The 27,924-nt window shown below is 38.7% G+C and overlaps 1 protein-coding gene across 9 annotated transcripts in view; it reads right to left on the minus strand.

Annotated features, from left to right (window-relative positions):
- Rabgap1l (RAB GTPase activating protein 1-like) overlaps nt 1-27,924 on the minus strand; it is a 595,723-nt gene that overhangs the window by 364,012 nt on the left and 203,787 nt on the right. For all 9 annotated transcript variants that reach the window (XR_015635222.1, NM_001401442.2, XM_087580933.1 and 6 more), the window contains 1 exon segment: nt 27,760-27,910. Coding sequence is in view for 8 of the 9 variants with exons in the window: in NM_001401442.2 (NP_001388371.1) it covers nt 27,760-27,910 (151 nt within the window). In the remaining variant the exon portion in view is untranslated.

The raw sequence follows: 27,924 nt of genomic DNA on the forward strand, positions 1-27,924 counted from the left end.
CCATAGCATAAGCAAATAAAGATAATTTAACTTCTTCCTTTCTGATCTGTATATCCTTGAACCTAATTAGAAAATGCAATACAGAGCTAAACAGATAATTTTCAAAAGAGAAAACGCAAATGGCTGAGAAACACTTAAAGAAGTGTTCAATATCCTTAGTCATCAAAGAATACAATTCAAAACTACTTTGAGACTTCATCTTATATCCACCAGAATGGCAAAGCGGGGAGGGGTACAAAACAACACTCGTACTAGTTCATTGTGGCAAGGATTCTGGAGTAAGGGAAGCACTCATCCATTTCTGGTGGAAGTATACACTTGTGAGGTTTAAAACTCAGTGTGGCGGCTCCTTGTAGGGTTGTGGGCCCATGTCTGCTCCACCACTGGGTACAGCCACTTAGAGAGGCTTAACGCAGGGAGTTTGACTGTGCTTATCCCACACAGCCACTGGGCTGGGTTCTGGGCCATGGGAAAGCATAGTCTGAAAAGTGGGAGAGCTAGAGCTGGGGGTCCCTGGGTTCCCAGTGACAAGGCCAAGGCCATGGGATTCTCAGGCTCTTGGACATCCAGGAGCCGCTGGGAATCACAGAAGAGCAGAGAACACAGTTGGAGGCCCATTGGCTGGGGACAGTGTCTAACCCCTGGGCAAGGGGCTTGGGGATAGGAGGTGGGGACTCCAGCTTGTCCCAGTAGGTGAAATTCTCCTTAGTTTGGTGGCTAGATTAGTGGAGGTTGTGGCTGGGAGTGCAGGGAGACCTTCTATGAGAGATTAGGCTATGACTTGACTCTATAGGTAAAGGCCCTCATGGCTCCCATGGGCAGACCTTGGCGAAAAGAAACAGTCTGTGGTTCTAAACCATCTATTGTCATGGCAGAAAATGGGTGCATAATACCATACCCCACTTCTCAGGGTGAGCCTGAAATTACACACCTTTTCTCAGGGTAAATATCTGGGAATGGAAGCTTATTGGCTACATCTTCCAGGCCTCTGGGTACTTCATTAGCATAAAGAACTCTGGAGCCTGCGGTCACCTCTCTTTTATGTGAGAAGCATGACACTTGTTCCAAGTCAGGAGTTCTGGCTATTATAAATAAGGCTGCTATGAACATAGTGGAGCCTGTATCCTTGTTATATGTTGAAGCATCCTTTGGGTACATGCCCAGGAGAGATATAGCTGGGTCCTCAGGTAGTACTATGTCCAGTTTTCTGAGGAACTACCAGACTGATTAGAATTCACAAAGCACAAGAAGCTCAAGAAGAGGAAAGACCAAAGTGTGGATGCTTCAGTACTTCTTAGAGTGAACAAAATACTCACAGGAGGAAATACAGAAAAGAAGTGTGGAGCAGAGGCTGAAGGAAAGGCCATCCAGAGACTGCCACATATAGGGATCCATCTTACATGCAGTCACCAAACCCAGTCACTATTGCGGATGCCAAGGGGTGCATGCTGACAGAAGCCTGATATAGCTGCCTCCTGAAAGGCTCTGCCAGAACATGATAAATACAGAAGTGGATGCTTGCAGCCAACTATTGGACTATGAATGGGTTTCCCAAATGGAGGAGTTAGAGAACGGACTGAGGTAACTGAGGGAGTTTGCAACCCCACAGGAAGAACAACAATATCAACCAACCAGACCCCCTAGAGCTCCCAGGGACTAAAGCACCAACCAAAGAGTACACGTGGAGAAACCCAGCCACAGATGTAGCAGAGGATGACCTTGTCAGGCATCAATGGGAGGAGAGGCCCTTGTTCCTGAAAAGGCTCAATGCCCCAGTGTGGGGAATGCAAGGGCGGGGAAGTGGGAGGGAGTGGGTGGGTTGGTGGGAGAGCACCCTCATGGAGGCAGAGACTGGGGGAATGGAATAGGGGATTTCTGGAGGAGAAACCAGGAAGGAAGATAACATTTGAAATTTAGCTAAAGAAAATATCCAATAAAAAAAATGAAAAAATGAAATCATGAAATTCACAGGTAAATGAAGAGAACTAGAAAAAAATTATCCTGAATGAGGTAACCCAGACCCAGACAAAGAACTATAATACATATTCACTTATATGTGGATATGATCTGTTAAGTTAATAATCCACAGAACCACAGAGGCTGCTTATAAAGTAATGCTCTAGGAAAGAACAAACATATTTCCCTAAAAAGGGAAAATGAACAGATCTTTATAAATTGATGGGGTTGCAGGTTTGGCATGGGAAGATCAGGTAGAAAGAGGGGATAAAAAGAGGTATGAGGGAGGAAATTACTAGAGAAATGGCTAAAATTAAGAACCACAATAGAGTAAAAGCTTATTAAAATATATACACATATAAATGAAATTATCAAATAATGAGAGAGACAGTCCCACCTGACCATCTCTTGTCACCAAATGAAGCTTCTAGTACCAGAAATTGGATACATGTAATTGAGTTGTTGGCCAAAGGGGTCACATAGGAACACCCAAATAACCTGGGCTGTTGCCAAGACAAGGTTGTTTTCCACCAACAGACAGCAAGGCCCCATTACTGAAGAAAACAATTACACAACTCACTAAACATGGACAAGTCAAGCTACTGCCTACAGACAGCCTTCAGACCCGTGTGCTAGTGTCTTCGGTGCAGGAAGGTACTCTGCATGCTACAAAGGAGAAATGTAAACACCAGCCACAAACCCTTTGATTACAATGCTGTCTTGCTTGAAAGATGCGCTGGTGCAGCAGTGACACAAAGCCAGTGGGAGCTAATCAATATCTAGTTTAACCTAAGACCCACTCTCCAGATGGAATTCACACCCAACACTGCTTGGATGACTGAGAACCTGAGACTAGAGATCCCAGAACCTAAAGTAAAACAAAACACCATTGAGCTTTTTAAAACAATCAATCCAAAAAGAAATCACTTTGCAATAAAATGACTCCTAATGACATTTCACTGTATTCGTGCATCAGTTCCTTCCTCAGCCTACTGAAGGACCTTCCTTCAGCAGTCAATGGGAACATATATAGAGTCCATCAGCAAATGTGTAGAGAGTGAGACAACTTGAAATACTCAGTCCTAAATGGGATGTCTCCATCAAATGCCTCCCCTCAGAGCTAAGGGAACCCACAAGGAGGAGGCAGAAAGAGTGTCTTTGCATATACATTATGGCTTCAAATTCAATGTTTTGGGTTTTTTTTTCTGTGATTCCTGAGTGTACAAACAAATGGATCTCTGTTTCTCTTGGGCTCTTTCTCATCCTTGTGTTTGTTTTGTCCAATTTTGATATGTTAATTTTGTCTTCTCTTATTGTATTATATTTTATTATTACCCCATATAACTTGTTTGTTTTCTAATGAGAAACAGGAAAGGGTTGAATCCAGATAAGTGGAGGTGGGGAAGGGAAGTAAAATCAGAACAAAATTTAGGTGAGAAATCAATTTTCAATAAAAGGAAAAAAATTAAAAGAATTTTATTAAGAAAACATGAAAATAACCTTATAAAATATGAAAAACTATGGATATAAATTACTAATATTACCTTAATCTCCTTTCTTTAAAAACTGAGCACTGGTCAAATGCTTAAAACACTTGTCTGGACATTATTAGTCCTTAATATTGTAGCGTTCAACTCACATACAGGTAAGTGATTCAAAGGCAACTTTTATAACTTATAAGTCCCAATTTTCAAAGAAACAAACAAACAAAATACATTGCAAAATAAAAAGAGAATTCTTGATAAAGGGCAATTAAAAGTTTCAACACAGAAACAGAACATCTGATGTCTCCTGAGAGACTCTGCCAGAACCTTCCTGGTACAGATTAAGATGCCTGCAGCCAACCATCAGACTGAGCACGGGGACCCCCAATGGAGGAGGCAGAGGAAGGACTGAAGGAGTGAAGGAGTTTGCAGCCCCATAGGAAGAACAACAGTATCAACCAACCAGCACCCCCCCCACTGCAGAGCTTCCAGGGACTAAACCACAAACACATGGGGGGACCCACGTCTCCAGCTGCATATGTAGCAGAGGACAGCACTGTCTGGCATCAATGGAAGGAGAGGCCCCTGGTGCTGTGAAGGCTTGATGCCCCAGTGTAGGGAATGACAGGGTGTTGAGTGGGGAGTAGGCAGGTGGAAAGTGGAGCACCTCATAGAAGCAAGGGGTGGGGGATGGGAAAGGAGGGAACTGTGAAAGGGGATAACATTTGAAATGTAAATACATAAACTATCCAATTTAAAAAAAAAAAGAAAAGAAAGAAAGAAACAGTAGACCTAACCGAGTGTAGAATCCTTCTTAGTGTGAATCCAGGCTTCTGAACAGGCTACATACCCACAATACCAGTTCTGGAATGATAAAATACTTCCACAACCTTAAAAAAGGCTCAAAAATTGAAAAGGCAACAGAAAATGTCTTCACGATGCTGAAAGCAAAACTGTCAAACCATTACATTTAGTTCCTTTAAGTGAAACTGTCCTTTAAGAATGAAATGTCCTTTAAGAATAAACATTTTCAAATTAAGAAAAGCAAACATAAGGTATTCATGAGTAAACTGAATCATAAGAAGCATTAAAAGTATTTCGAATTCAATGGCAATAATAGTACACACACACACACACACACACACACACACACACACACGATCTTCAAGAATGGATAAAGGGCATCAAAACCAGCAAAAGATAAAGTCTATATCATGGTCTTAATAAAATAATAAAAAGGTCTAAAGAACCCCTTAGTGCAATGTGAAATGTACTTAAGAAAGGAGTTCATGGGCCGTTGAGCGACTATTTAGATCATCACGGAAACAGCTCTCTCTGTCTAGACCTCTAGCAATAGCAGACATGGCAGACAAATAAAGGCTGTGATGAAAGGCAGGTGTACCATGAAAACCCATGCTCTTTCCAAATACACTAAGTCACATTCCAAATGAAAACCACAAAAGCACGAAGTATTTTCTTGTTGTGTGGTAGTGAAAAAGATAAAGCTTGGGTTGTTATACATTTTGTTCTGGAAGAAATACATTACCTAAAAATATTTTTACATTATTACTTTGGCATAATTCATCCACACAGGAAAAAATTGATTCTTGCCAATAAAGAACTACTTCCTCAAAAACTGTTTGAGGCTCAAGTCCAAATCCAAACCCTCACTAGGTACTCAAACAAAACCAAATAGCATAAAATAATGAGATGCTTTTTAAGAACGGCAATGTAGACCTAACTTCTACACTCCCTTTCGTACCTGGAACACTAGGGATGTCCCAAAGGGCAAGTTGCCTTCCTGAGCCCTCCTCCAGATAACATCACGCCCTGAGTGTCCTCTAAACCGACAGTGTAGATCAGTGTACAACATGGTCAAGACTCAAACCATTACACATGTCAGGGATCAAAGTGATCATAAAATCTGAGCCTATTTTCTTCTTGAGAGTAGTTTCTCAGAGGCAATACAAAGACACTATTTAAGCTAACATATTTATTCTGTGATACTTCATTTCCACAGCAAAAGCACTGGTGGGGTTCTCCTAGAGGACTGTTTACCACATATTTTTGTTTTGTGTACATTTTTGGCCCCATTTTGAGTTTTCAGGGGCCAAGAGGTAGGGCTCCAATAAACCTTATACTGTGCTAAGTTACTGTTGCCATCATAGGTGTTAAGTTAATGTGGTTATCTCTTCTGCCAAAGGTTTTTTTCTCTCAATATTCCATGACAGGAGAAATGAGAAAGAAGACTTATTTCCCTAGGGAAAAACAAAACAAAACAAAACAAACACCAACAACCCCCCCATAAAAACCCTTACACTATGGTTTTAAATGTGATGCGACAAGCAGTATACCAATGAAGATTAATGGAAGTAAAGGTTACCTTGGGCTGTGTAAAAGCCTTGCTACTTAGATTCCTAAAAGCCTCTATCCATTTTGAAAGCTAAAGGAGAATCCTGAAGCAAAATGAAAGCAGACAGCCAAAACCCAGAAGAGAAAAAAAAAAAGCATCATTCCACAGAACCACCTTTTTCCGCTTTGAATATCTGACGTTTCTTTCTATTTTCCATAGCTAAAAGGCAAGTAGCAGGTGACTTAGGTCACATAAAATATAAATTTAAAAACCATAACTTAACCCTTACAAGACAACAGTCTTTGACCTGTTTTATGGTTATCAGTTTATATTAATTTGTATAATACCTTTTTGGGACAAAGTCTTCAAATATTGTGGGCCTCCACTCCTAATCCTCCTTTCTTAGCCTTCTAAATTCTGGGATTGCATACAGGTAGTCACACATCTAGTATGTGTACTGTTAGTACACCACAACTTTAAATAAAACTGACCTGAGTAGTTAATGTACACAAATTAGCAAAAATCTGCAAGGCTTTACTGTTCAAAGGAAATAAAAATAACCTGGAGATGTACGTGATGGAGTAAGTGGTGGCTGGCTGAATTTAGCACCTTGCTTCCATCAAACATGTATATATAAAAGGCTGACTGCTGAAATAACAACTTGGTTTAACAAACTACACTTTTAATAGACATGTGTCCAACTGTTAAAAGCAACTGCCTTATCAGTCATAACACTGCAAAGACTAAGTGTGTTATGACGTTTGTAAACATCATACTGTGTCATAATAGCAACCATTTGCACAAGATTTACCTCTTCAAATGACAACTAATTTGAAATAATTACACAAAATACAAATTCCCCAAAGGGCCATAATTCAGATTTCATTCATAAAAATATGCTTAGAATACTTTAAGAGCAACTGAGTAGAGATGCAAAGCTGAGGAGAATAAGAAGTCTTACAGCCTCTACGGATGGAAATCTTTCTAGTTCTTCCTTTTCTAATTCATCGAACCACTGCTCATTAAAAATCACATATCTTAGGGCAACCCGGTTGGAAGACCAGCAGTCTCAACCACCCTGGACCTCTGAGATCTCTCAGACACTGAGCCACCAACCAGGCAGCACAAACCAGCGACGTGAAGCCTCCAGCACACAAACAGCAGAGGATGGCCTGGTCTGGCCTCTGTGAGAGAAGATGTACCTAACCCTGACGAGACCTGAGACTCCAGGGAGTGGGGAGATTTGGAGGGAGGAAGTGGGGAACTGGGGGACACGGGGTATGCTTTAGGAGGGGGAGGAAGAATGGGATGAGGAACTGTGGGAGAGTAGACTGGGAAGGGGATAACAACTAGACTGTAAAAAATGATTAAAGATAATTTTTTAAATGTGAAAAAATATCACACATCTTACTAGGTCAAATCTCAAAAGATAAAAGGCAAAATTGACAAAAGCAACACTAAGAACAACTATGAATCTTTCACGAGTTGCTCTACTCTAAATGTTCATCTGGTAAATGAATAGGATGATGTAAGTAATCATAAAACGTCTGTGCCTGGGAAATAACATACAAAGTACACATAGCACATACGCTCTTGTGAGATCAAAACATTCTCTCTCACATAATAATCCTCAAGCCATCACTATTACACAATCAGAAATGTCAGGGTAATTAAAATAAATAAATTCATGGCGAGTTGCTAGAAATTCAACTTTGATATTGCATAATAAACTTATATATTTGCATCAGTTAAATATATTCACAAGCATATCCAACAACAAATTCCCTAAACAGCAGGGGTTTTTTCTAGGATTTAAAAAAAAAGTAGGTTTAAAATAAAATAAAAAAAAAATTGTCCAGTTCAACCAATCTTGTCTAACTCCAAAGTGTTTTCATGTAAATTTATAACTCATAGAAGTCAACCTGATATCCAAGTTTATTACTATAAATTAAAGTCCCCTAAAAATATGTTCATTTTCTCTTTCAAAAGGGACAGACACTGTTAAAAGAACGGTGCTAGAAACAGAAGTGCAGACAGTTCCCGCCTGTGAACTACCCAGAGCGGGCAGCTGATGAGCAGTTTCCTTTTTAATTAGAATCATTTCCTGATTAATTAGTCCCAGAATACTTAATGCAAGTCTCCTCTGTGCCACTGGGACCCAGCTCTGACTCTCCTCATGGTAATAAACATCACTTATTCTCTAGGATTAAGTTCAGTCTATTTCTGTTTAAATAGGAAAAGCCGAATTGACTTAACACATCCAAAGTCGAACAGTATATCTTCAGCTGCCACAGAAAAAAGATGTGTGTGTTATCTAGGGAAACTCTCCCAATCTTAACATTAGGTTGTAGTACAGTTCACACAGAAATCAAGGAATTTTAATTTTAAAAATTATGTATGTAAAAATCATCCCGTTTCAGATTTGGAGTTCTGATTTTTGTCTGATTGGCTTAAATTTTTGCTTTGCAGTACTAGAACTGAAGCAAAGCCTTCAAGGCACATGCCAGAAAAGCACTTCAGCAATCTCCTCAGCCCTCACCCACCCTCTGAACAAGAGCCAGATCCAAGGAAATAAATGAAACTCCTATTTTACAAAAAGACTCAAATCTCTGCAAACATCGAGCTTTGAAACCCAAAGGAATACTAGTCAGCTATTAAGAATGAGGGCATCATTTGATTTGCAGGCAAATGGATGGAACTAGAAAATATCATCCTGAGTGAGGTAACTCAGACCCAAAAAGACATGCATGGTATGTACTCACAAATAAGTAGATATTGACCAAAAAAGTACAGAATGCCCAGGATACAATTGACAGAACTCAAGAAGGTAAACAGGCAGAAGGGCCCAAGTGAGGATGCATCAATTCCACTTGGGAGAAAGAAGAAAATACTCACGGGAGGCAGAGGGAAGGGAACCTGGGTGGAAGAGAAGAGAGGGAGGGTAAAGGGGAAACAACATGATCAGGTATGGGGGGGGGTGGACAGGAAAGAAGTACTGGGGGCCAGCAGAATGAATGGAAATATGCAACCTCAGGGATGGGTGGGAGGGGAGGGACCATCTAGAAAGTACCAGAGACCTGGGAGGTGAGAAACTCTTAGGACTCAAAGGGAAGGACTTTAGATGAAATACCCAACATTGGGAAGAGGGAGAGTTCACCTCAAATAGAAAGACGGGGCATCAATTGAAGAGATGGGGCTGCCATCCCACAGTCAAAAACTCTGACCCAGAATTGTTCCTGTCTAAAAGAATCACAGAAAAAAAAAAAGTGGAGAAGACTGTGGGAAAGGTGGGCCAATGACTGGCCCAACTTGGGATCCATCTCATGGGGGTTGGGGGAGCACCAAGGCTTGACACAGTATTACTGGATACCATGATGTGCTTACAGACAGGAGCCTAACATGGCTGCCCTCTGAGACGTCCAACCAGCAGCTGCCTGAGACAGATGCAGATATTTACACCCAACCATTGGAATTAAGTCAGGGATCCCTGCGGTTGAATTAGGGGAAAGATTGAAGAAAATTGAAGCAGAGGGTGACCCCATAAGAAGACTAGCAGTCTCAACTGACCAGGACTCCAGGGAGACCCCAAACAACTGAGACACCAACAAGGTAGCATGCACTAGCTGGTCTGAGGCCCCCACCCCCAACACACATACACAACAGAGGACTGCCCAAGTAGGCAATGAGCCTAACCCTCAGGAGAGCTTGAGGCCCCAGGGAATGGGGAGGAGGGGGCTGGCAGGAATGGGGGTGAGGACATCCTCTTGGAGACAAGGGGGAGAAGGAATGCAATGAGGATCTGTAGGAGGCAGGACCACGAGGGGAGAAATGGCTAAACTTTAATATAACTTATAAGAATAAAAAAGAAAAAGGATCTGAAGATCTTGTAAAGTAAAAAACTGAACTCTAAAATAAGATCTTATTTAGGATACCTAAATATGAACTACATAAAGAGAAAAATCAGTAGAAGTTTTCCATCCACAACCTCCATTCTACTTTTACATATTAGACTGGAAAATAACTTTAAGAGTCAAATGAAAAGTGTTCCTTTTTAACATTGGTTTTTGCAGATATCAAGATAAAAGTTTCACGGCGCTGTCTTCAAAAAAATTGCTCATCTATTAAAAGATTAAGCAGTTTCCATAAACATGTCAAAGATCAGCCTCTTACCCAGTAGAAGTGATTGAATTCTTCTGACACCAGTAACAATGAAAGTTCTCTCTTAGGGAAGAAGTATTCATACCCATGACATTCTAACTCAGGAATAAAGATGTTCTGAACAATTTCTATCTTGTCTTTTTATCTATCACTCAGAAACAAAAATGCTTGCAAAAAAAATGGAATTCCATGTGCCTATTAGAAACATAACTGACAAATAAGCTGTGGGTCTCAATAATAAACAGTCAATAGAGGGGGATGTAAAAAACAAAAATACTAATATGCAGTTTTGGGGGTTTTCTCTTTACTTTTTCTATTTTTGAGATTATAATATAAACACAACATTTCCCTTCCCTTTGCCCACGCCAGACCCTTCCCTAGAACCTTCTTTGTTTACTACAGATTTATGGTCATTTTTTTAGTAACTGTTACTATTACATTTTATTTGGAGGGGGATACACATCTTGGGTCAAAGGGCAACTGGCAGGATTCAGTTCTCTGTTTGAACCATGTAGGACCATAGTACTGAGCACAGGTCATCAAGCTTGAGCAAGTCCCTTCATCCTCTAAGCTATTTCGCTGCTCCAAGAATTCCAACAAAATCTTATGGTATAAATATTATATAAAGTTACAAATTAAATTTATTGTAATATCTAATTTAAAACAATCTAAAAAACTAGATAAAGAACATATTAGTTAATCAAAAGTCAGTTTGTGGAATATAGTTTAAAATATTTTAAAAAGTAAAGTGAATCATAACCAAATATGACATTTATAATCTTTCTAAAGGAGCTAAAAAACATTTCAGAGAGGAATTACATTTTTCTAAGTCTCAAATCACACTAGATTTATTTATTAGCCCTTTGGATTTTTCACTTATTTTCTTTTTCTATTCAGAGGGAAAAAAAAGCAGAACCTGGAAAATTAGTTTCCTATAAAATAAAGTAATATTATGAGTATTTCTGTACTCATGAAAAAGTATGTAATCAATCAAATGAATTATAATAGAAACATTGAGAAAATTAAAATTATCTCTTTTCTTTTTTTAATACTGTACAAAGAACCAGGCTATGAAATTTACCCACAAATTGAATATCACTGTCTTTCTCCCATGCTGTTCCTCCCTGTACTTCTGCCCTGCCTGTGTCATCCCTTCAGTTGCCTCACCTTCATGTTCACCTATCACCTTCTGCCTCCCCATCCTTCTCAACACTTGTTCCCCTCTTGTGGTCTCCTATCCAGTTTCATAGAAAAAGTCACCTTTTCAATGACCAGTTCTATGTCTGGGACACTTCAATCAATCAACTATGTTCTATAACTTGGAAATCTTTTATGAAACAACTCAAATTTATAAGTTCAGATCCAATACCTCTTGTTTCTGGGCTTCTCATTTCTGTTGTGACTTTCTTATTTTCTTATTAATAATGAAGAACTAACTTATCAAGTTTAATTCAACTTGTTATTCCACATACTTATCAAGGACTAATGCTAGGTTCTAGGAATACAGGGTAGAAAGGGGGGTCAGATATTCATAATGGCACAACCTATCTTGGCAATTCAAAAACCAACTGGAAGTCCTGCAATTAAAAAGAAAAAAAAAACTCAGAGAAAATGTGAAATTCTGTAACCGTTAGACTCAAAGTAGAGCTGTAGAGAAGACTCACTGGAAAAGCACTTGCCCAAGGAGTTCCTGAGGGAGAATCCTCAGAGGCCATACAGAGCTTGCCTTGGGTAAACTCCATCTGTAATACCAGTATCCCTATCGTGACATGGCAGGCAGAAACAGAAAATCGTTAGGAAGTCTACATAGCAGCAAACCTCAGAGACCCCGTCTCTAATGTTAAAGTCAAACACCAATCCACATATGTCTTGAGCCCCTTCAAGCTCTTCCAGTTCTTTCTCTGATTCCTTCAACGGGGGTCCTATTCTCAGTTCAGTGGTTTGCTGCTGGCATTCACCTCTGTATTTGCTGTATTCTGGCTGTGTCTCTCAGGAGAGATCTACATCCGGCTCCTGTCTGCCTGCACTTCTTTGCTTCATCTATCTTGTCTAATTGGATGGCTGTGTATGTGTGGGCCACATGTGGGGCAGGCTCTGAATGGGTGTTCCTTCTGCAAACACCAATCCAATGTTGTCCCCTCCACATGTGTGACATGCTCCTACAAACACGAACAAATATGCAGGAGCACAGGCATGAACATATATCACACGTGAAGACATCTCACACACATACAAAGACAAAGGCTATGAATAATGAAAGCCACTTTTCATGATGCATTATGGACATCTAATAAAGACAGTGGGAGATTAGAAAGAAGGACAAAGTAAAGAAACACAAAGAGATAAAAGGAAGATGCTGAGAAAGAGCTTCCTGAAATATTCAAAGAGGCTGAAAAAGCGATCAGTCCAAAGCACAAGCAGAGATGAGATGCTGATGTGTGGGTTACCTGGGAGATTTTCAGGGCCCACCACGTAGGTCACTGCACCTATCCCCTTTCACCTGGGCGCTGGTTAATCTAAACACTGATTTGAGTAAAAACAAAGCCAAAGCAAGACCCCAGCCACAAAACCCTCATCAGACTACACTGTATAAACAGGCATAAATATGCCCTGAAATATGTATTAGAGTCAATCGAGTTAGTGAGCTCCAAGAATAAGATCAAAATTTTTTGAACATCTGTGAGGTTTAAGAGTCCCATCATTTTCTTTTGCTCTCTCATTGTGTCTATAAATACAGCCGTGCTGCATACCAATGCAGACTGCAATAGCTCTGCTTGAGAATATCAAAGACTTCCTTCAAAAGACTAAATACATACTCTAATGTAAAATCTGAGACGTCTCCCTCATTTGTATAGAGCAATGTTTAAAGGAAACCGAAGCTTACTGCAGTGGCTCAACCCTGTAGCCTTAGCACTCAGGATGCAGAGGCCAGAGGTCTGCTCTAAGACACATGATAATGTTGACTTCAAAGCAGGACCTTGTCTTAAAAAAAAAGTATAAATGACCTTAAAAACTGTATTTACTTCTAGTAATTGAATGCATCACTAAAGCCATCAAAATAACAAGGCTTTTTTTTTTTGCCTTAGCCAACTCAGTTTATTTCATAAGAAAATACCATAGATGTGAAAGCCATCAAATGTAATTTTCATATTACTAAATAATTTTAAGATAAAGACATGAACAGACTTATTGTATGATCATTTTATGATGCTGCCTGTCTTTCAGATGACTCAGTTCTGAAAAAGACCCACTCCACCAACCCTGCTGGAGAATAAACATGACCAGAAAGAAAATGACAGTTGAAGTAAGACATTTTCCACACTTGGAATTTCTCGCAGTCATGGACTCAGGTGAAAATAGGAAAGTTTAACCCATGTCTTCCACACGACTGACAGCCCTATTTATCTGAGGACATAACAGAGCAGACACAGGAAGCAGACTGGTGGGGCTCACCTAACACTACATAGCAGTACACACTGTCGACTGAAGTGGATTGTCAAGTAATAGTCAATGTCTAGTTTCCTAGACCTGTCATGGTAGAGGTCATAGCTGGAGAATGGACAGAAGGTCACACAAATGCAACATTTCATTATTACATCTCGTAAAAATCAGAGTTCTTTCTTCATTTCCTCTCTTTAATAGGGCTTTTTTTAAATTTCAGGCATGTATACAATGTATTTATCATATTACAACCTCTTTGTGTTTTTAAAATGAATATAAACTGGTTGTGACATCTGTTCAGTAATATTTCCAGTAACATGAGCAATATTCTCCTGGTATCATTCCAATTTCTGAAAAGTGGTTTTCTACTCTTCTGCTGAATCTCTGACCCTACATCCTGAAAAGCCTGAAGCTAATTTTAAGTAAGGAGGTAAACAAAAAATATGCATGTCAATATACAAACAGAAAACAAGCATTTTTACCGAGAGGTCTTAAATTGTTAACATCTCTAAACATGTCTTAGCATTTCTATGGCCCACCTTAAATGTTATATGATTTCTTTTGTCTTCTCCTGGGACCCTTCTACTCCTCCTGGGTTACACCACTCAGTGTGAGGGTTTGTGCCTAGTCTTACTAAAGGAATAAAAAATTGAAAAACTAAAAAATAAATCATATCTTAAAATTCCCAGGGAAACATAAATGCAGTATTTCATTGGCAGCTCCCCTGAAAGGCAAATGTCTATAACCACCAGCACCTCTTCATTAGAATAAAGCAGCTAAACAACTCCTTGTTTGTTTAAAAGAACTGTGCATGAAGGAAGAGGACAAAGACAGAGTCATCTACTAACAATTCTTCTACAAGTTATGGTTGGAGGTTAGAAAGAGGTCTCAATGGTCAGTAGTGTTTGAGGACCATGGAGAGGATCTGGACACCAATCCTAGCAACACACAGAAGGGTTCAAAGCTGTCTCCACTTCCAGGAAATATGCATGTCTCTCCTGAAACCCACAAGTGCCAGGCAGTCATGTGGTACACAGACATGCATAAAGGAAAATCACTTGTACACATAAAAATAATGGTGTTTTAATTTATAAATAATTACTGCTGGAGTAGGCAGAGAAACTAGTATTTCTTATATTTATAGTTCTTATACATACAGACACCGCTACAGAGGAGAAAGAAGCAAAAACCACAGGAGATAAGGACCAAGGAAATTTCTTGAAAATTATGCAGTAGAAAATAAATACTATGCAAGTATATAATTATGTAACAAGAAACCTTTATAATTTTTACAAAAAAAAAAAAGAGAGCGAGAGAGAGAAGAGCTAGATTCCTTTTAAATCTTCTAGCATTTTCATGTTCTAGGCATTAAACAATACAACACAATTAATATTTTTCCCTCTGTATTTAATTCATTGTAAAGAACTGGAAAGTTTTTAAGTGGCTTAATGAAACTTATGGCTTTGTTGGTAATATGGTAAAATGAACAGCCATGGTCCTTATAAGGACTGACACTACAAACCAGCTGAAACATCTCTAATAGAGACTTCATACCATACAAAGCACGTGTGTATTTAGCAGCACTCTGGCTCCCAATGAAATCTAGTGTTCAGTGTTATTTGATTATCAAGCCATACAAGATTCCTAAAAAGTAAACTCTGTTAAAGAAAATAAAAAGTAAAAGAAAATAAAAAGTACCTAACAAAACGACATCTGAAGCTTCCTTTAGTAAAACTTGCCAAATCAAAACTCTCATAATCAATACTGTGATTTGACTATTCAATCCAATATTTCGTAAATGTTATTGAATCATAAGAAAAATACCAGTTTAAATATTTCCTTAAGAATTTAGAATTATAATTGTAGTATATTTTGCTACAGTAATTTTTTCTTTAGCTAGACACTTTATGAAAGCCACCTACAAAAATAGAATATAGGAGAACAGCGAGCAAGCAGGTTTTACCCAGCACAGTACCAATAGTCTGACAGTAATAAACAATGAGGCCTTATCCACCCACACAGTGATCAAGAAAGCAATGTACATAACAGGATCATATACAAGTCCACTCTTCTGCTGCTTTTTGTTAGTTTGGTTGGTTTTGTTTTGCTTTGTTTTAAACTTAATTTTCCAAAAAGGATTTCTGGCATCAATTATTTAAGTAATATTTTGCAACTATTTCCCATTTTTCCCTATGATACAGGATTAAAAAAAACCCTGCCAAGTTCATAAAACTAAAATGACCCTTTATAACTCTGCAAGATTTTATTTCAATAAGTAAATGATACTTTTTTGGTTAAGTGACTTAAAATATCAATATATATCACTATCCTATTACAACACCTGGTATATAATATATACTCAACATCTGTTTGAACAGACACTGAAAATCACCTGTTAAATTCCAGTACACTGTCCCTAAGTGGTCTATTAAGTAGTCCCTGTGACATGACCTTGATGTTCACTCTGAAGTCTTCATTATATGTATTAGTCCTAATGCGAGTCAACTAGTATTGAGTTCTTCCTATTTAAGGAGGAACAAGTACTGATCCATGAATAAAAGATGTCGCTGGACAATTTGAGTGGGTACGAGGGAAAGGAAGAACATAATGTTTTTTACTTTTTAAGGTTCTCTAGATAACCCACATTAAATCACTGAAAGGCAGCTGAATTATTCCAAAAGCCACCCTTTAACTGCACGCTTCCTCCTAACCTGCCCAGATAGAATACTCAGGCTCCTACCACCAACATTGCCACCTCTATGGGGTTATCCCTGGTCCACTCAAGCAACAGAATCATTTCAGCCTCTACATTCTGCACAGACAAGACACCAACCACAGGAAGAGAGACTGGGAGCCAGGCTTAATGAAGCCTGCCTCTAACTTCAACTACTTTGGATGCTAAAAGGACAATACAGGACAATACAAGTCTGAGGCCAGAATGGAAAACTAAGTGAGATTATATATAAAAATAAAGTAAAAATGGGCTGGGATGTTAATTTAAAATGCTTATTACCATGATTACAAGCCCTACTAGGTATCACAAAAGGAAGGAAAAGAAAAAAATGATAAAAAGGAAGGAAGCAAAAGAAGGTAAGAGAAGGGGGCAGGAGAGCAAAAGGGAGGATGCATCATGGATGGTAATCATCATTATCAACTCACAGGATTTAGCATCACCATGGAAACATGCCTCTGAGTGTGGCTGTATATGCTTTCAGAGGAGTTTATTTAAGACAGGACCTACCATGAATGGAGCCTGCACCAGTGTATAGGCTAGAGTCCATGACTGAAATGTAAGAAGAAAAAAAGAGTTGACCATGTGTTTCTTCTTAAGGTGATGGGTATTGCACAATGTTTGCTAGATTTCCAGTGAGAATTAACACAAAAGTGACAGTACAAAGAGAATAAACTGTACCATATATTTTAAATAAGTAAAATCATGAATTTTGTTTAAAGTTTTCATTCCAACTAGAAAAAGAGAGTGAATTCATTAGTGAATTTAGGGGTTGTGGACGTGGTAGAATGCTTGCCACAGATACATGAAGCCCTAGATTTAATCCCAGTACCATGTAAATTGAGCCTGGTGACACATAACTATAATTCTAGCACTGCAAAGGCAGAAGCCAGAAGATCAAGAATTCAAAGCCATCCTTGGCTACAGAGTGACTTTAAGCTCAGTTTGGAATACTTGAAAACACATTTTTTAAAGTGAATGCAATCAGTACTTCCCTTATTTTCCTAAATGAAGCTACATTTTTCTTTAAATTGTATTGTTTTCATTAGTATTCTCTCTGTCTCTCTGTGTGTGAGAGAGAAAGACAGAGAGGGAGAATGGGTGAGCCCATGATCATGCATGACATGGAGCACACGTGGATGTCTGTAAACAAATAATTACATGGCATGAATTTTCCCCTGGCAACTTTACATGGATTCTGGGGTTCAAATTTAGGTAGCCAGGCTTGTCCACTAAGCATCTTTGGCAGCTGAGTGAACTTAGCAGCTCAAAATCTCTTTGTCTTAGGAGTGTTTACAGGAAATATCTTTTGACCTTATGATATACTGAATTTATATGATTATTGAAGCAATAATGCATAAAATCACTACCAAGTTACATTTTGGCCTTCAAATTGCGTATGACACTCATCATTAGAGATGGGGATGAATCTGACACTCTGTACTACAGTCTGATCAGCTGGTAGTCACACAGGTGCTGTGGTAACACTATGTGACGTGAACTCACCTAGCACATACAATAACATAAGAGCACACGGTGCTGCTGATATGCAGTATTACTGCTGTCATTACTACCACACTCCTTACTGTTCACGGTAGACAACATACTGACACGGACAGTAAGAAAGCAGAGGTGACTCGAGTACTTACTGTATGATAGACATTTCATCACTTTAATTTGCATTATCCCAGCAGCAGCAACGATCATGCCTAATATAAATACTACAATCTCATAAGATCAAAAATGTGTTCCAAAGAGATGTGTGACTCAAATTCAGTTCTATCAAACAATAAAACATAAATTCTTTAAACAGAAATGGCATTTGTATATTTATGCACATGTAATTTTAGAACAAAATATTCATTTGGGGTAAAAAAGAGTATCTTTTCATTTCTGAAAGAGTATCGATTAGCTGTGCTGTGGTTTTAATGTAGTACACGGTATGAGTGTTACAAAACTGATCCCATCTATTAAAGCAGAAACCCACTAGCATTTGTGTTATAAAAAACTAATTAGAAGATTTGATCAACTTTATCATACATGTCATATAATTACAGAAACTGAATATAAAATTCTGCAATAAGATATAACATTCAAATTGTCCTAAAATATACACAGCCTCCCCCATAACAAATGGCTCAGACTATGTGAAAACGTGACTGTTACTCAGTGGCTCCTCCTGCCAGCAATTAAGATTTCATCCCCATTCCCGAAGCTTTGAATTCTATTTGCTTATTGCTATAGAGGCTGGCAACAGGGTAGATATCCTCTAAGATCACCTCAAAAATGGTGAGAATGCTAGTTAAGTCTCGATGATAATGAGGGTCTAAAGAATGCTGTCAGACTCATGTACAAACCTTCCGGGGATTCTCTTAGAGACAGTGGTGCCCCCACCCCAGGGCTGGAAATCACAGGAGGAGCAGCAAATCACGTTTGACCACTGTGAAAACTCAAGTCAACTGAGACACACAGCAGACATGAAAGCAGTGCTCTGTTTACTGCTGGCTCAATTAGAAGGCCTATGCACTTCCAGATATGAACAGAATAGTTGTTAATCCTGAGATTCCTTACATAAAAACCAGCTCCAACATTTTTAGTCAAATTTGAAGCAAACTTTAAATACTGACCAGACAGACTCGTCAGGTCATTGTCTGAAACCACAGTGAATGGCAACAGACCATGTGTTGTAGGGGTTTTTTAAGAACCAAACCAAAAGGCCACTATATTTCTCATTATTTTCCAAGAAATACAACTCCCAGCATTCCAAGAAGTTCCTGGTCCTTGAGCAGGTGGGGCTTACAAGTTGCTTTGGCTTTCACATAGTCCTGAGGTTAATTAAAAATCTTCATGAATACCCCATACAGTAGGAAGAAGAAGGACACTGCTTTTTTTCCCCTCAAATTCTTTCCAGACTCTTCACTAGACAAAAGGCAGTAACGCATGCTTAACAGGAAACAAACCATGCCTGTAACTTGAACCCTAGCCATCAACCTTGGGCTAGTGAAGTCATGGATCTTAGAAAAGAACCTATAATGCCATTGTATTAAACTAACATACTTCATAACATAACTAACACACATCCAGAGATAAGTGTAGTTTTCATGCCTCATAAAGAAACTTCCCTTTGCAATAGATGAAGACCATTACAGAAAACCACAAACAGTAAAAATGCAGAGGAAAAAGAGATCATGTGGTGCCCGGTTACAACTAATGAGTCTTTACACAATTCTTGCACTTAATGTCAATCATCATGGAGGGGAGAGAGACTGTAGGAGGCAGAAGAGCCGGGCAGGTGTGCTTATGTATTTAGGAGTGTGTGACGGCAATGAAAGAAAAGGGGGCATAAGAAAGAGTAATGGGGGTGCACAGGAGGTGTTGGAGGAGAAAAGACAGAGGGCAAGTGATGTAATAATAAAATTCCAAAAACTTATAAAGAATAATGAACTAGTATGTTTTTAGAGTTTTCAACTTAATGGGTTCAAATGTGATTCCTACTTCTAAAATGGTAGAAGAAGAATCACATCACTGGCCAGGCATAGGGGTGTGTGCCATTATCTCAGCAACTGGGACAGGGGAGAAAAAGGCAGATCTCCTTAAGTTCAGGACTAGTCTAGCCTACAGACAGTTGCTGGTCAGCCAGGACTACAGTGTGCTCTTCTCAGAAAGAAAAGGGTCAAGTCGCTGAAGCCGTAAGAGCCACTAAAGAGAGCATGTGACAGCATACAATGCCCACCATACACCACCAACTCAGTCGCTCAGCATCCAGCATCCTAAAGAGCGACTGACTTGGTCTCTGTGCTCTCCTGTCACTTGGCTCACTCCAAGGGACAGCAGGTAACTATAATATTTTTTTCTGCTTGACTACTTCCCTCTGGGCTGTAAACTCCTCAAGAGTGGAATATAAATACTCCTAGGCTTTATTGTAACCGTATTTTGGTATTCAATGTTTGAAACAAAAGAAGTACTTACTACTCATAACCTAAAGAATAAGGTACAATAAGTGAGTGACGTAATAGGGAGTAGGGTGTCGGACAAGTATGGTTCTGTTCTCTGTGCATGTTCAGATGAGTATCCTTGAACTGGAAGAGGGTTTTTTGCCATGTACATTTCAAACATTTCTTCATTATAATTGATTATTTTTTGTTATTCCTGTTTAACAATTCTTTCTGTGGGCACAAAAGTCTATAGAAATCTTTGTATTTTTCTCTTTTTTTTTCAAAAATGTCCCCTTTATTAAAAGCATTCTTTTCTCATACAATATATCCTAATTTCAGTTCCCCTCCCTCTAATTTTCCAAGCTCCTTCCTATCTCCTCTCCCATGCAGCTCCACTCCCTTTCTTTCTCTCATTACAAAAGAACGGTCGATCTTCTAAGATAACAACCAAACATAACAAAATAAACTATAATAATATTTTTAAAAAGCCAGCAGATCAACGCTGGATGAGGAAAACCAACAGAAGGAAAAGAGCCCATAAGGAAGCACAAAAATCAGCCCCACTTGGTCATACATTCAGGAGTCCCATAAAAATACTGAACCAAAAGTCGTAATACACGCACAGGGTAGCTAGTCCAGACTGGAGTCGGCTGGTGCTTGCTGCTGCACAAAACTCTACTCTAAAATGGATCAAAGACCTCAACATAAAACCAGATACACTGAACCTGAGAGAAGAGAAAGTGGGAAATAGCATTGACTGCACTGGCATTTGAGACAACTTTCTGAACAAAATACCAATAGCACAAGCACTAAGGTCAACAATTAATAAGTAGGACCTCATGATTGAAAAGCTTCTGTACGGCAAAGAACACCATCAATCAGACAAAGCAGCAGCTTGCAGGATGGGAAAAGATTTTTGCCAACTCCATATCTGATAATAAAGGACTAATATCCAAAATATATAGAGAACTCGAAAGCTAGAAATCAAGAAGTGGAGCAGACAAGCTGGCAATCTGTCCCAGGTCACAAATGATTAAGGAAGAGTTTGAAATATGGACCCCATTTCTCACTCCACCATGAGTATGTGTTCGTCAAGTGAAGCTGCTAACATTCTTCCCATAGCCTGACCTCCTGCTGAGGATACATGAATGCAACAGAGTCTTCTATGAATGTAGACCTGATAACTATTCTGAACTGGTCTCTTGGTCCTAGACTCCACAAGGAAGTTGATCTATGAATGATTCACAATTTTTAATCTTGCTCAACTCCTTCTGAATCTAAAGTTCAGTACTTTTAAAAATATTTGCTCCACAACGTTTATTATCAAACTCCCCCAAAATCATGTTGGTTCTTAGATTATATTATTATAAAGACAACAAAACCACAAAATGTTTGTCCCACACTGTAAGCACAGATCTTACTACCTGCTAGAGAAGTACACACTAAGAAAGTAAAGGTTGGAGAAATGGATCAATGGCAGAGTTCTTGTTTATACATGCAAAGCTCTAGGGTTTGATTCCTACCTACACCTAGAGGGGAACTAAAAGCACACTACCATAGCCTCATTTTCTGAAACAATGGCATCACAAAACAAAGCTGCTTTGAGGGCTATAATTTTCAAGGTAGTGGAGCAACGAGAGGTAATGTAAGGTAAAACAGCTGAGAAACAGGACCTTACGCTTTGACGTACAATGTTTTCACAAAGAACACCTAAAAAGAATGCCACCCCTCATGGGAATACCTCAAATAGAATCTGTGCCTTTAAATTGTCATTTTACAGAATTAAATGACAGGCCACTTTTTCTTAAAAGCCAAGTCTTTAGTAAATCTTCACCATACCTCTTCTCCCCTGTACAATCTATGGTTTCTGAAACCTTCTATAAAGAAATTCTGTTCAAACTGAATTGCTTGTTTGGTCGACCTTAGAAATCTTACTGTTCCCTTAACAGAGAGGAAAATTTAACCAATGGACCAAAATAAGAGACTAACAGCTGCTGAATCCTGATGAACAAGCACCAAGCATGTAGCACTTCTTATGAAAACTCTCTGGGTGTTTATGGTCTTCTCGCTGAGTGGTGGTAAGCTCAGATGTGCTCACCACCAAAGTACATAAATAAACTCTTGGCTACAAGAACTTACTGTCTCATTTCTACTCCTAGCATAGAAAAATAAGGCAGACATTTTTAGAAATATGTCATTATTCATCTTTTTATTCTCCCTGGCAATGATGTAGAGAAGACAATGAAATTAAATATACTTTTGTACTCCTTGTCACAAAAGTTTTATGATTTGAAAGCCTGATAAAGGCATCTGATCGGAGCTGCACATTTCTATACTGTTTCTTCAAAAATGGCTTTGACATAGTGTGCTTATTATAATTGGAATAACATTAAAATTGTCATATATTTATAAATGGAATATAAAAAATTATTTATGATTTTAATTATACATTGCTAGTCAGTGTCAAGTAGCAACTATAAATACTTATTCTAAAAATAAGCCATAAATATTATGTATATTTGTAATAAAATATTCAGTAACAGCTTTCAAATACTGTCACTAATAACAAGCAGTATTAAGCAAGGCAGACGTCTACCCAGTATCTCTTCTCTCTTTTGTCCTCATTAAAAGACAAGCTGGGAGACAGGAGAGAGGGTTCATTGGCTAAGAGCAGCATACTTCTCCTCCAAAAGACCAGAGATCCACACAGAGTAGCTCACAAGTGACTGTGACTCCAACTCCAGAGGCATGGCATTTGGCCTATAAAGATACCATAACTCATATGCACATACCCACATACAGGTATATACATGCATACACAATTAAAAGCAATAAAAATATATCTTACAAAAAAGATAAAAATAAGTAAATTTGTTTTATTTAAAATTGTTGAAACAAACCATTTAAAAAGACTGGTAGTCTTTATGTAGGTAATGTCATATGGTCTATTGGCATATATGTAAAAATGACTAATGTTCCATTTGTTTTTGTTAAATAGTAACCACAAAAAGATGATGATTATATTAATGCTTGCTGTGACTTGAAACTGAGACTTTAATGGCTTATGTTGTGATGGCTACACCTTGCATTGCATTGTGGTTCAGAGGCAACCTGAACTTGTGGAATCTGCATATTCAGCGTGAAATAATTGTAATTTTCATGTGTTTACTTTCAGAATATATTTTGGCAGTTTTCATATGTTAGAATAAGTGGATTTACATGTTGCCTAGTTTTAATTTAACCCTCATAAAATTTTATGAATGTCTTAAGAAAGACAGCACATATTTTAAAGAAGATCCTAAAGAAGTCTATTTTGAAACATTTGGTAGTGTAAACATTGCTACATGATTTGACCACTGGAAACTATTTATATGTGTGCATTATTATAAAACTTCTTGGGGTAGGGAGGTGGTTCACTGGTAAAGTGAGAGCTTGAGTTTTTGTTCCCAGGGTCATGCTGAGTGAACATAACCATGTGTCCCTGTGATCCCAGGACGTGGGGATGGAGGTTGGTAGGGGCTGGAGACTTTCCAGGGTAGCGGGTCTAGACAAATTGGCAAGCTCCATGCTTGGTGTCTTACTACTGCTACAATGAAACACCCCACCAAGAAGAAAGATGGGGGAAAAAGGGTTTATTTGGCTTAAACTATGATATAACTGTTCATCAAAGGAAGTAAGGACAGGAACTCAAACAGGGCAGGAATTTGGCAGGAGAAGCTGATGCGGAGGCAATGGAGGAACAATGCTTACTAGCTGGCTCCTCATGGCTTGTTCAATCTGCTCCTTATACAACCCAAGAGCTAAAGATGGCACCACCTAGAATGGGCTGGGCCCTCCCCCATAAAGCAACAATCAAGAAAATGCCCTACAGGCTTGCCTATAGCCAAATATTGTGGAAGCATTTTCTCAACTGAGACCTCCTTCTATCTGGTAACTCTAACTTGTGTCAAGTTGGCATAAAACTAGCCAGTACAGTGAAGACCCTGACTCAAAAAATAGGGTGGAAATCAATAGAAAGGTTCCTGATTACAGTTTCAGACTTCTACACAACACACAGGAAAATATTTTCATGAATTAACAGCCTTCCACCTCAAAAAAAAATCAGAAAACTTCTTACATCGCCATACTTAGTAACCTAAAATTGTACATTTAAAACTTGTATAGAGAGTTACAGAGATTTTGGAATAAATTGGTAAAGGATGCATCAACTTCTGATTCATTCATAAGAGTGCTTAAAGGGGCTGGGGAGATGGCTAATGGTTAAAGGCACTGGCTGCTCTTCTAGGGGACCTGGGTTCAATTCCCAGCACAAACCTAGCAGCTCACAACTGTCTGTAACTGCAGTTCCAGGAAATCCAACACCCTCATGCAGACATAACATGCAAGAGAAACAGCAATTCACAGGAAAATTAAATAAATCATTAAAGAAAGAATACTTAAAAAGGCTGGAAATACAGACGAATGGTAGACACCTGTATAAGTCCTTGCATTGTTACCCAGACATACCCTAAAAGAAAGAAAGAGAGAGGGAGGGAAGGAAGGAGGGAAGGAGGGAGAGAAAGAGAAAGAGAAGTAAAGCACAAGAAAAGTAATTTCCTAGTCTAAATTCAGCAACATACTTGGTGGTAGGGGCTGAAAACACCTCTACTTGCTTCTATAGGTCTTTTTCAGATATAATAAAATTGTATTTTATTTTTTAAAACTGATTTAGAAATAAATTTCAAATTTGTTTCATAATATGCTAAAATTTAAATAATGACCCATATTGATGATTCTCCATACAGAAGCACATTTAAAAAAAATAGAGTGTGGAAATCTATAGCTATAAAATGTAGGTGGGGGAAGGGGGAGGAAGGAAGCCATCAGATACTCCTAACAGACACTGTTTATTTGGGAAATGAGAGAAATGCTCCTGTCATCTTCCTGGCCACCATGAAGCCATTCTTAATGCCCCCTCCATGGAGCATTGGGACAATCTAATCTAATCCACTGGAATTTGCCCAGGGTCTGGGAGAAGGAAAAGACTGAAGCACGGACGCAAGCCAAGGAGAGCACTCCAGGAAAGCCCATACTGTTTAACAACTTGTCGCAACACCAGCAAGAGGAAGGAGCTGAGAGAACGCTGGGTCACTCGACAGACAGCTTGGTTTGCACGCTTCTCTATGTGAACCCAAACGCCATGTCAGGACCCTGAAGACAGACTCTGAAGGTCAGTGGACTTCTTAGTTCCTTGCCCAGTGCACTCATATCTATATCTTTTCTGCATCACACTATTATCTGTTTCTTTAATTGGCCAGTTGAACTGAGCCTATGTTTTTAGGGATGAGAGGGCCCAGGCTTTGATCCCAACAACCTCAGAAATATTCTGAAATTCTAGGGTACTGAAATTTAATAAACATAGTGAACATAATAAAAGTTTATCTTTAAATGACATATATGACAGTTACCTCAGTAGAAAAAATACAAAATTAAAAGATACATATTTAGTACTGAATACTACTTTATAGTATATTTTGATGCAAATATTTTCATCTTTATCCTTTATAACAAGTCTAAGTTTCTGCATCTTATGAATTATCCATAATATCTTAGTATGGTAGCACTTATGCATAGTAAAGGATGTATACATATATTAGAAATGTATTCTTATGGAAGCATTTATTGATCATACATGTCTAGACACAGTGATATGATACTAGCTCGTGTTTGCATATAACTAGCACATTATGTGCTTCTAATGTCTGTTCATGGGACAGTAGGTACTACTACACCTTTTCTTCCACCAAGATTTCTAAATTCATACTTCTTAAGATTTCAAACTTTGAGAAAGACATACTGTAGCACAATATTATTTAAGAATTCCTGATTATGTACTATAAGTCCAAAGTATGACAAAATGTGATTTTCTATAGCTTTCAGGAAGACTTTTAGATTAAGATACTGAGTAGCAAAAAAATATATTATTGAATATGATGTATGAAAGGTATTTAGAAGCAGAGAAACTACATTTCCCAGGTTGCTTTTCTCCTGTAGTTCTGGCTATGAGTTACTTCCAGCCAGTGAAGACTGGAGAAAGGTGAAAGCCGCATGACTTCTCTCCAGCAGGGAAGAGCTACACACTAAAAATAAAGCTTTAGTTTTGCCCCAGGCGTGTCATTCTCAATCAGGTGCCTGCATACTGTGGGATGATCTTTTTCTCGTGTTGTGTTGTGTTGTGTTTTCATTTTGGTTTTGGTTTTTTCCCGCTGGCAGGAACAGTAGCTTCCTGGTCTGGTAAAAGCTTTATCCTCACTTTGCTCTTTCAGTTCTTCCAATGTTCAAGTAACTCAGATCCTTCAATAAATAGACTTTGAAATGCCAATTCTCCTCACCACTCCATTTGATTTACACATCATTTGTCATCTTTTCTCATGGTTTCTGTTCTTTGTCTGATATTATATTTCAAAAGAGAGAAAGAGAAGCAGGGTATGGTGCATTCCTTTAATCCCAGCACTTGTGAGACAGAGGCAGGTGAATCTCTTTGAGTTTGAAGCCAGCCTGGATAACAAAACGAGTTCCAGGACAGCCAAAGTTGTTACACGAAGAAACCCTCTCCCAAAAAAGAGGGGAAAGGAGAGATAAAAAGGGAGGGGGATACTGAGTTGGCTAAACTTGAGACAAAGGATACACTATTCCATTTTGCTAAGCTGTATAAGACTTATGTCACCAGCTACTAATTGAGGGTGACTGTGGGTAGATCTTACTAACATATACACCTTAAACTTATGCACTCTGCATAGGCTGCCATCTTCAAATCTCCATCAGGTCACATCCCAGATTCTACTTCACACAAGGCATGGAACCACAAGTCTAACCACTCGGGCAGATGGGAGATTTACACAACAAAGATATTGCCATAATTATTTCTTAAGCACATCAGTTGCTACCCAGGTTTATCTTGTCCACTTGACAGAATTATGCTTTTCCTGACAAAATGACAAGGTACTTTGTCTTAGTTAGGGTTTTATTGCTATGAAGATACCATGATCATCTGCAAATAGTGCCTGTCCCTATGGGCCAAGCACTCACTCACATGAGTCTATCAGGGTCATTCCTATTCAAACCACCACAGACTTAATGGAAGACAAGGACTTAATGATGAATGTGACCCTGCACTATCCCCATGAGCTGCACAATAGAAACATGTAGTTTGATATGGTGATAGGCTAGTTGTATGTCTCTTCTGTTAACTGTCAAAGGAATGGAGACTAACAGGAGGTCAATCTTGGTGAACAAACTTCAGCAGGAACTTTCTCGACAAGCCTAAGTTTCAATTATGATACAAAATTTTCCTTTGTTCTGCTTCTACAAGTTCAGTTAGTCACCTATAACTTATAAGCATATGAGGCAATCCTCCTTTAGCTAATGTCAGCTTCGTATAACAATGTCTCCTAAGCAAGTTTATTAGCAAACCCTGTAAAGCATCAATTTTATTACTTCAAGTTTTTTCTTCATCAGAATTTTACAATGAAACCAGGTGTGAAGTACTCAAAACTATTATAGGTGCCATTTACCAGAGTCCAGCAAGTGTTCAGAATAAAAGAAACCCATGACAGCATACCACTTACATTTTTAAAGAAGTTCAAGGCACTGATAGGTTAGTACAGCTTTAAAAACCAGAATTTGATGTTTCTTCCTTAAAATGTTCCCAGAGTTTCCTACCTTTGTGATAAGGATTCTGTATTTATCCAGCATTGCCTGGTTGTCATGGCATCCTGCTAAAAGCTGCCATACTTCTGCCCTTAATGCCTCAGGAACACCGCTCTTTACCAAGGTGGGTAGCCCTTTTGGTCGGGCATTAAGGTTATTATGCCTGAGGAATAAAGA

The sequence above is a fragment of the Rattus norvegicus genome, chromosome 13 (genome assembly GCF_021556685.1).
Source record: "Rattus norvegicus strain SHRSP/BbbUtx chromosome 13, alternate assembly SHRSP_T2T, whole genome shotgun sequence".
Lineage (NCBI taxonomy): Eukaryota > Metazoa > Chordata > Mammalia > Rodentia > Muridae > Rattus > Rattus norvegicus.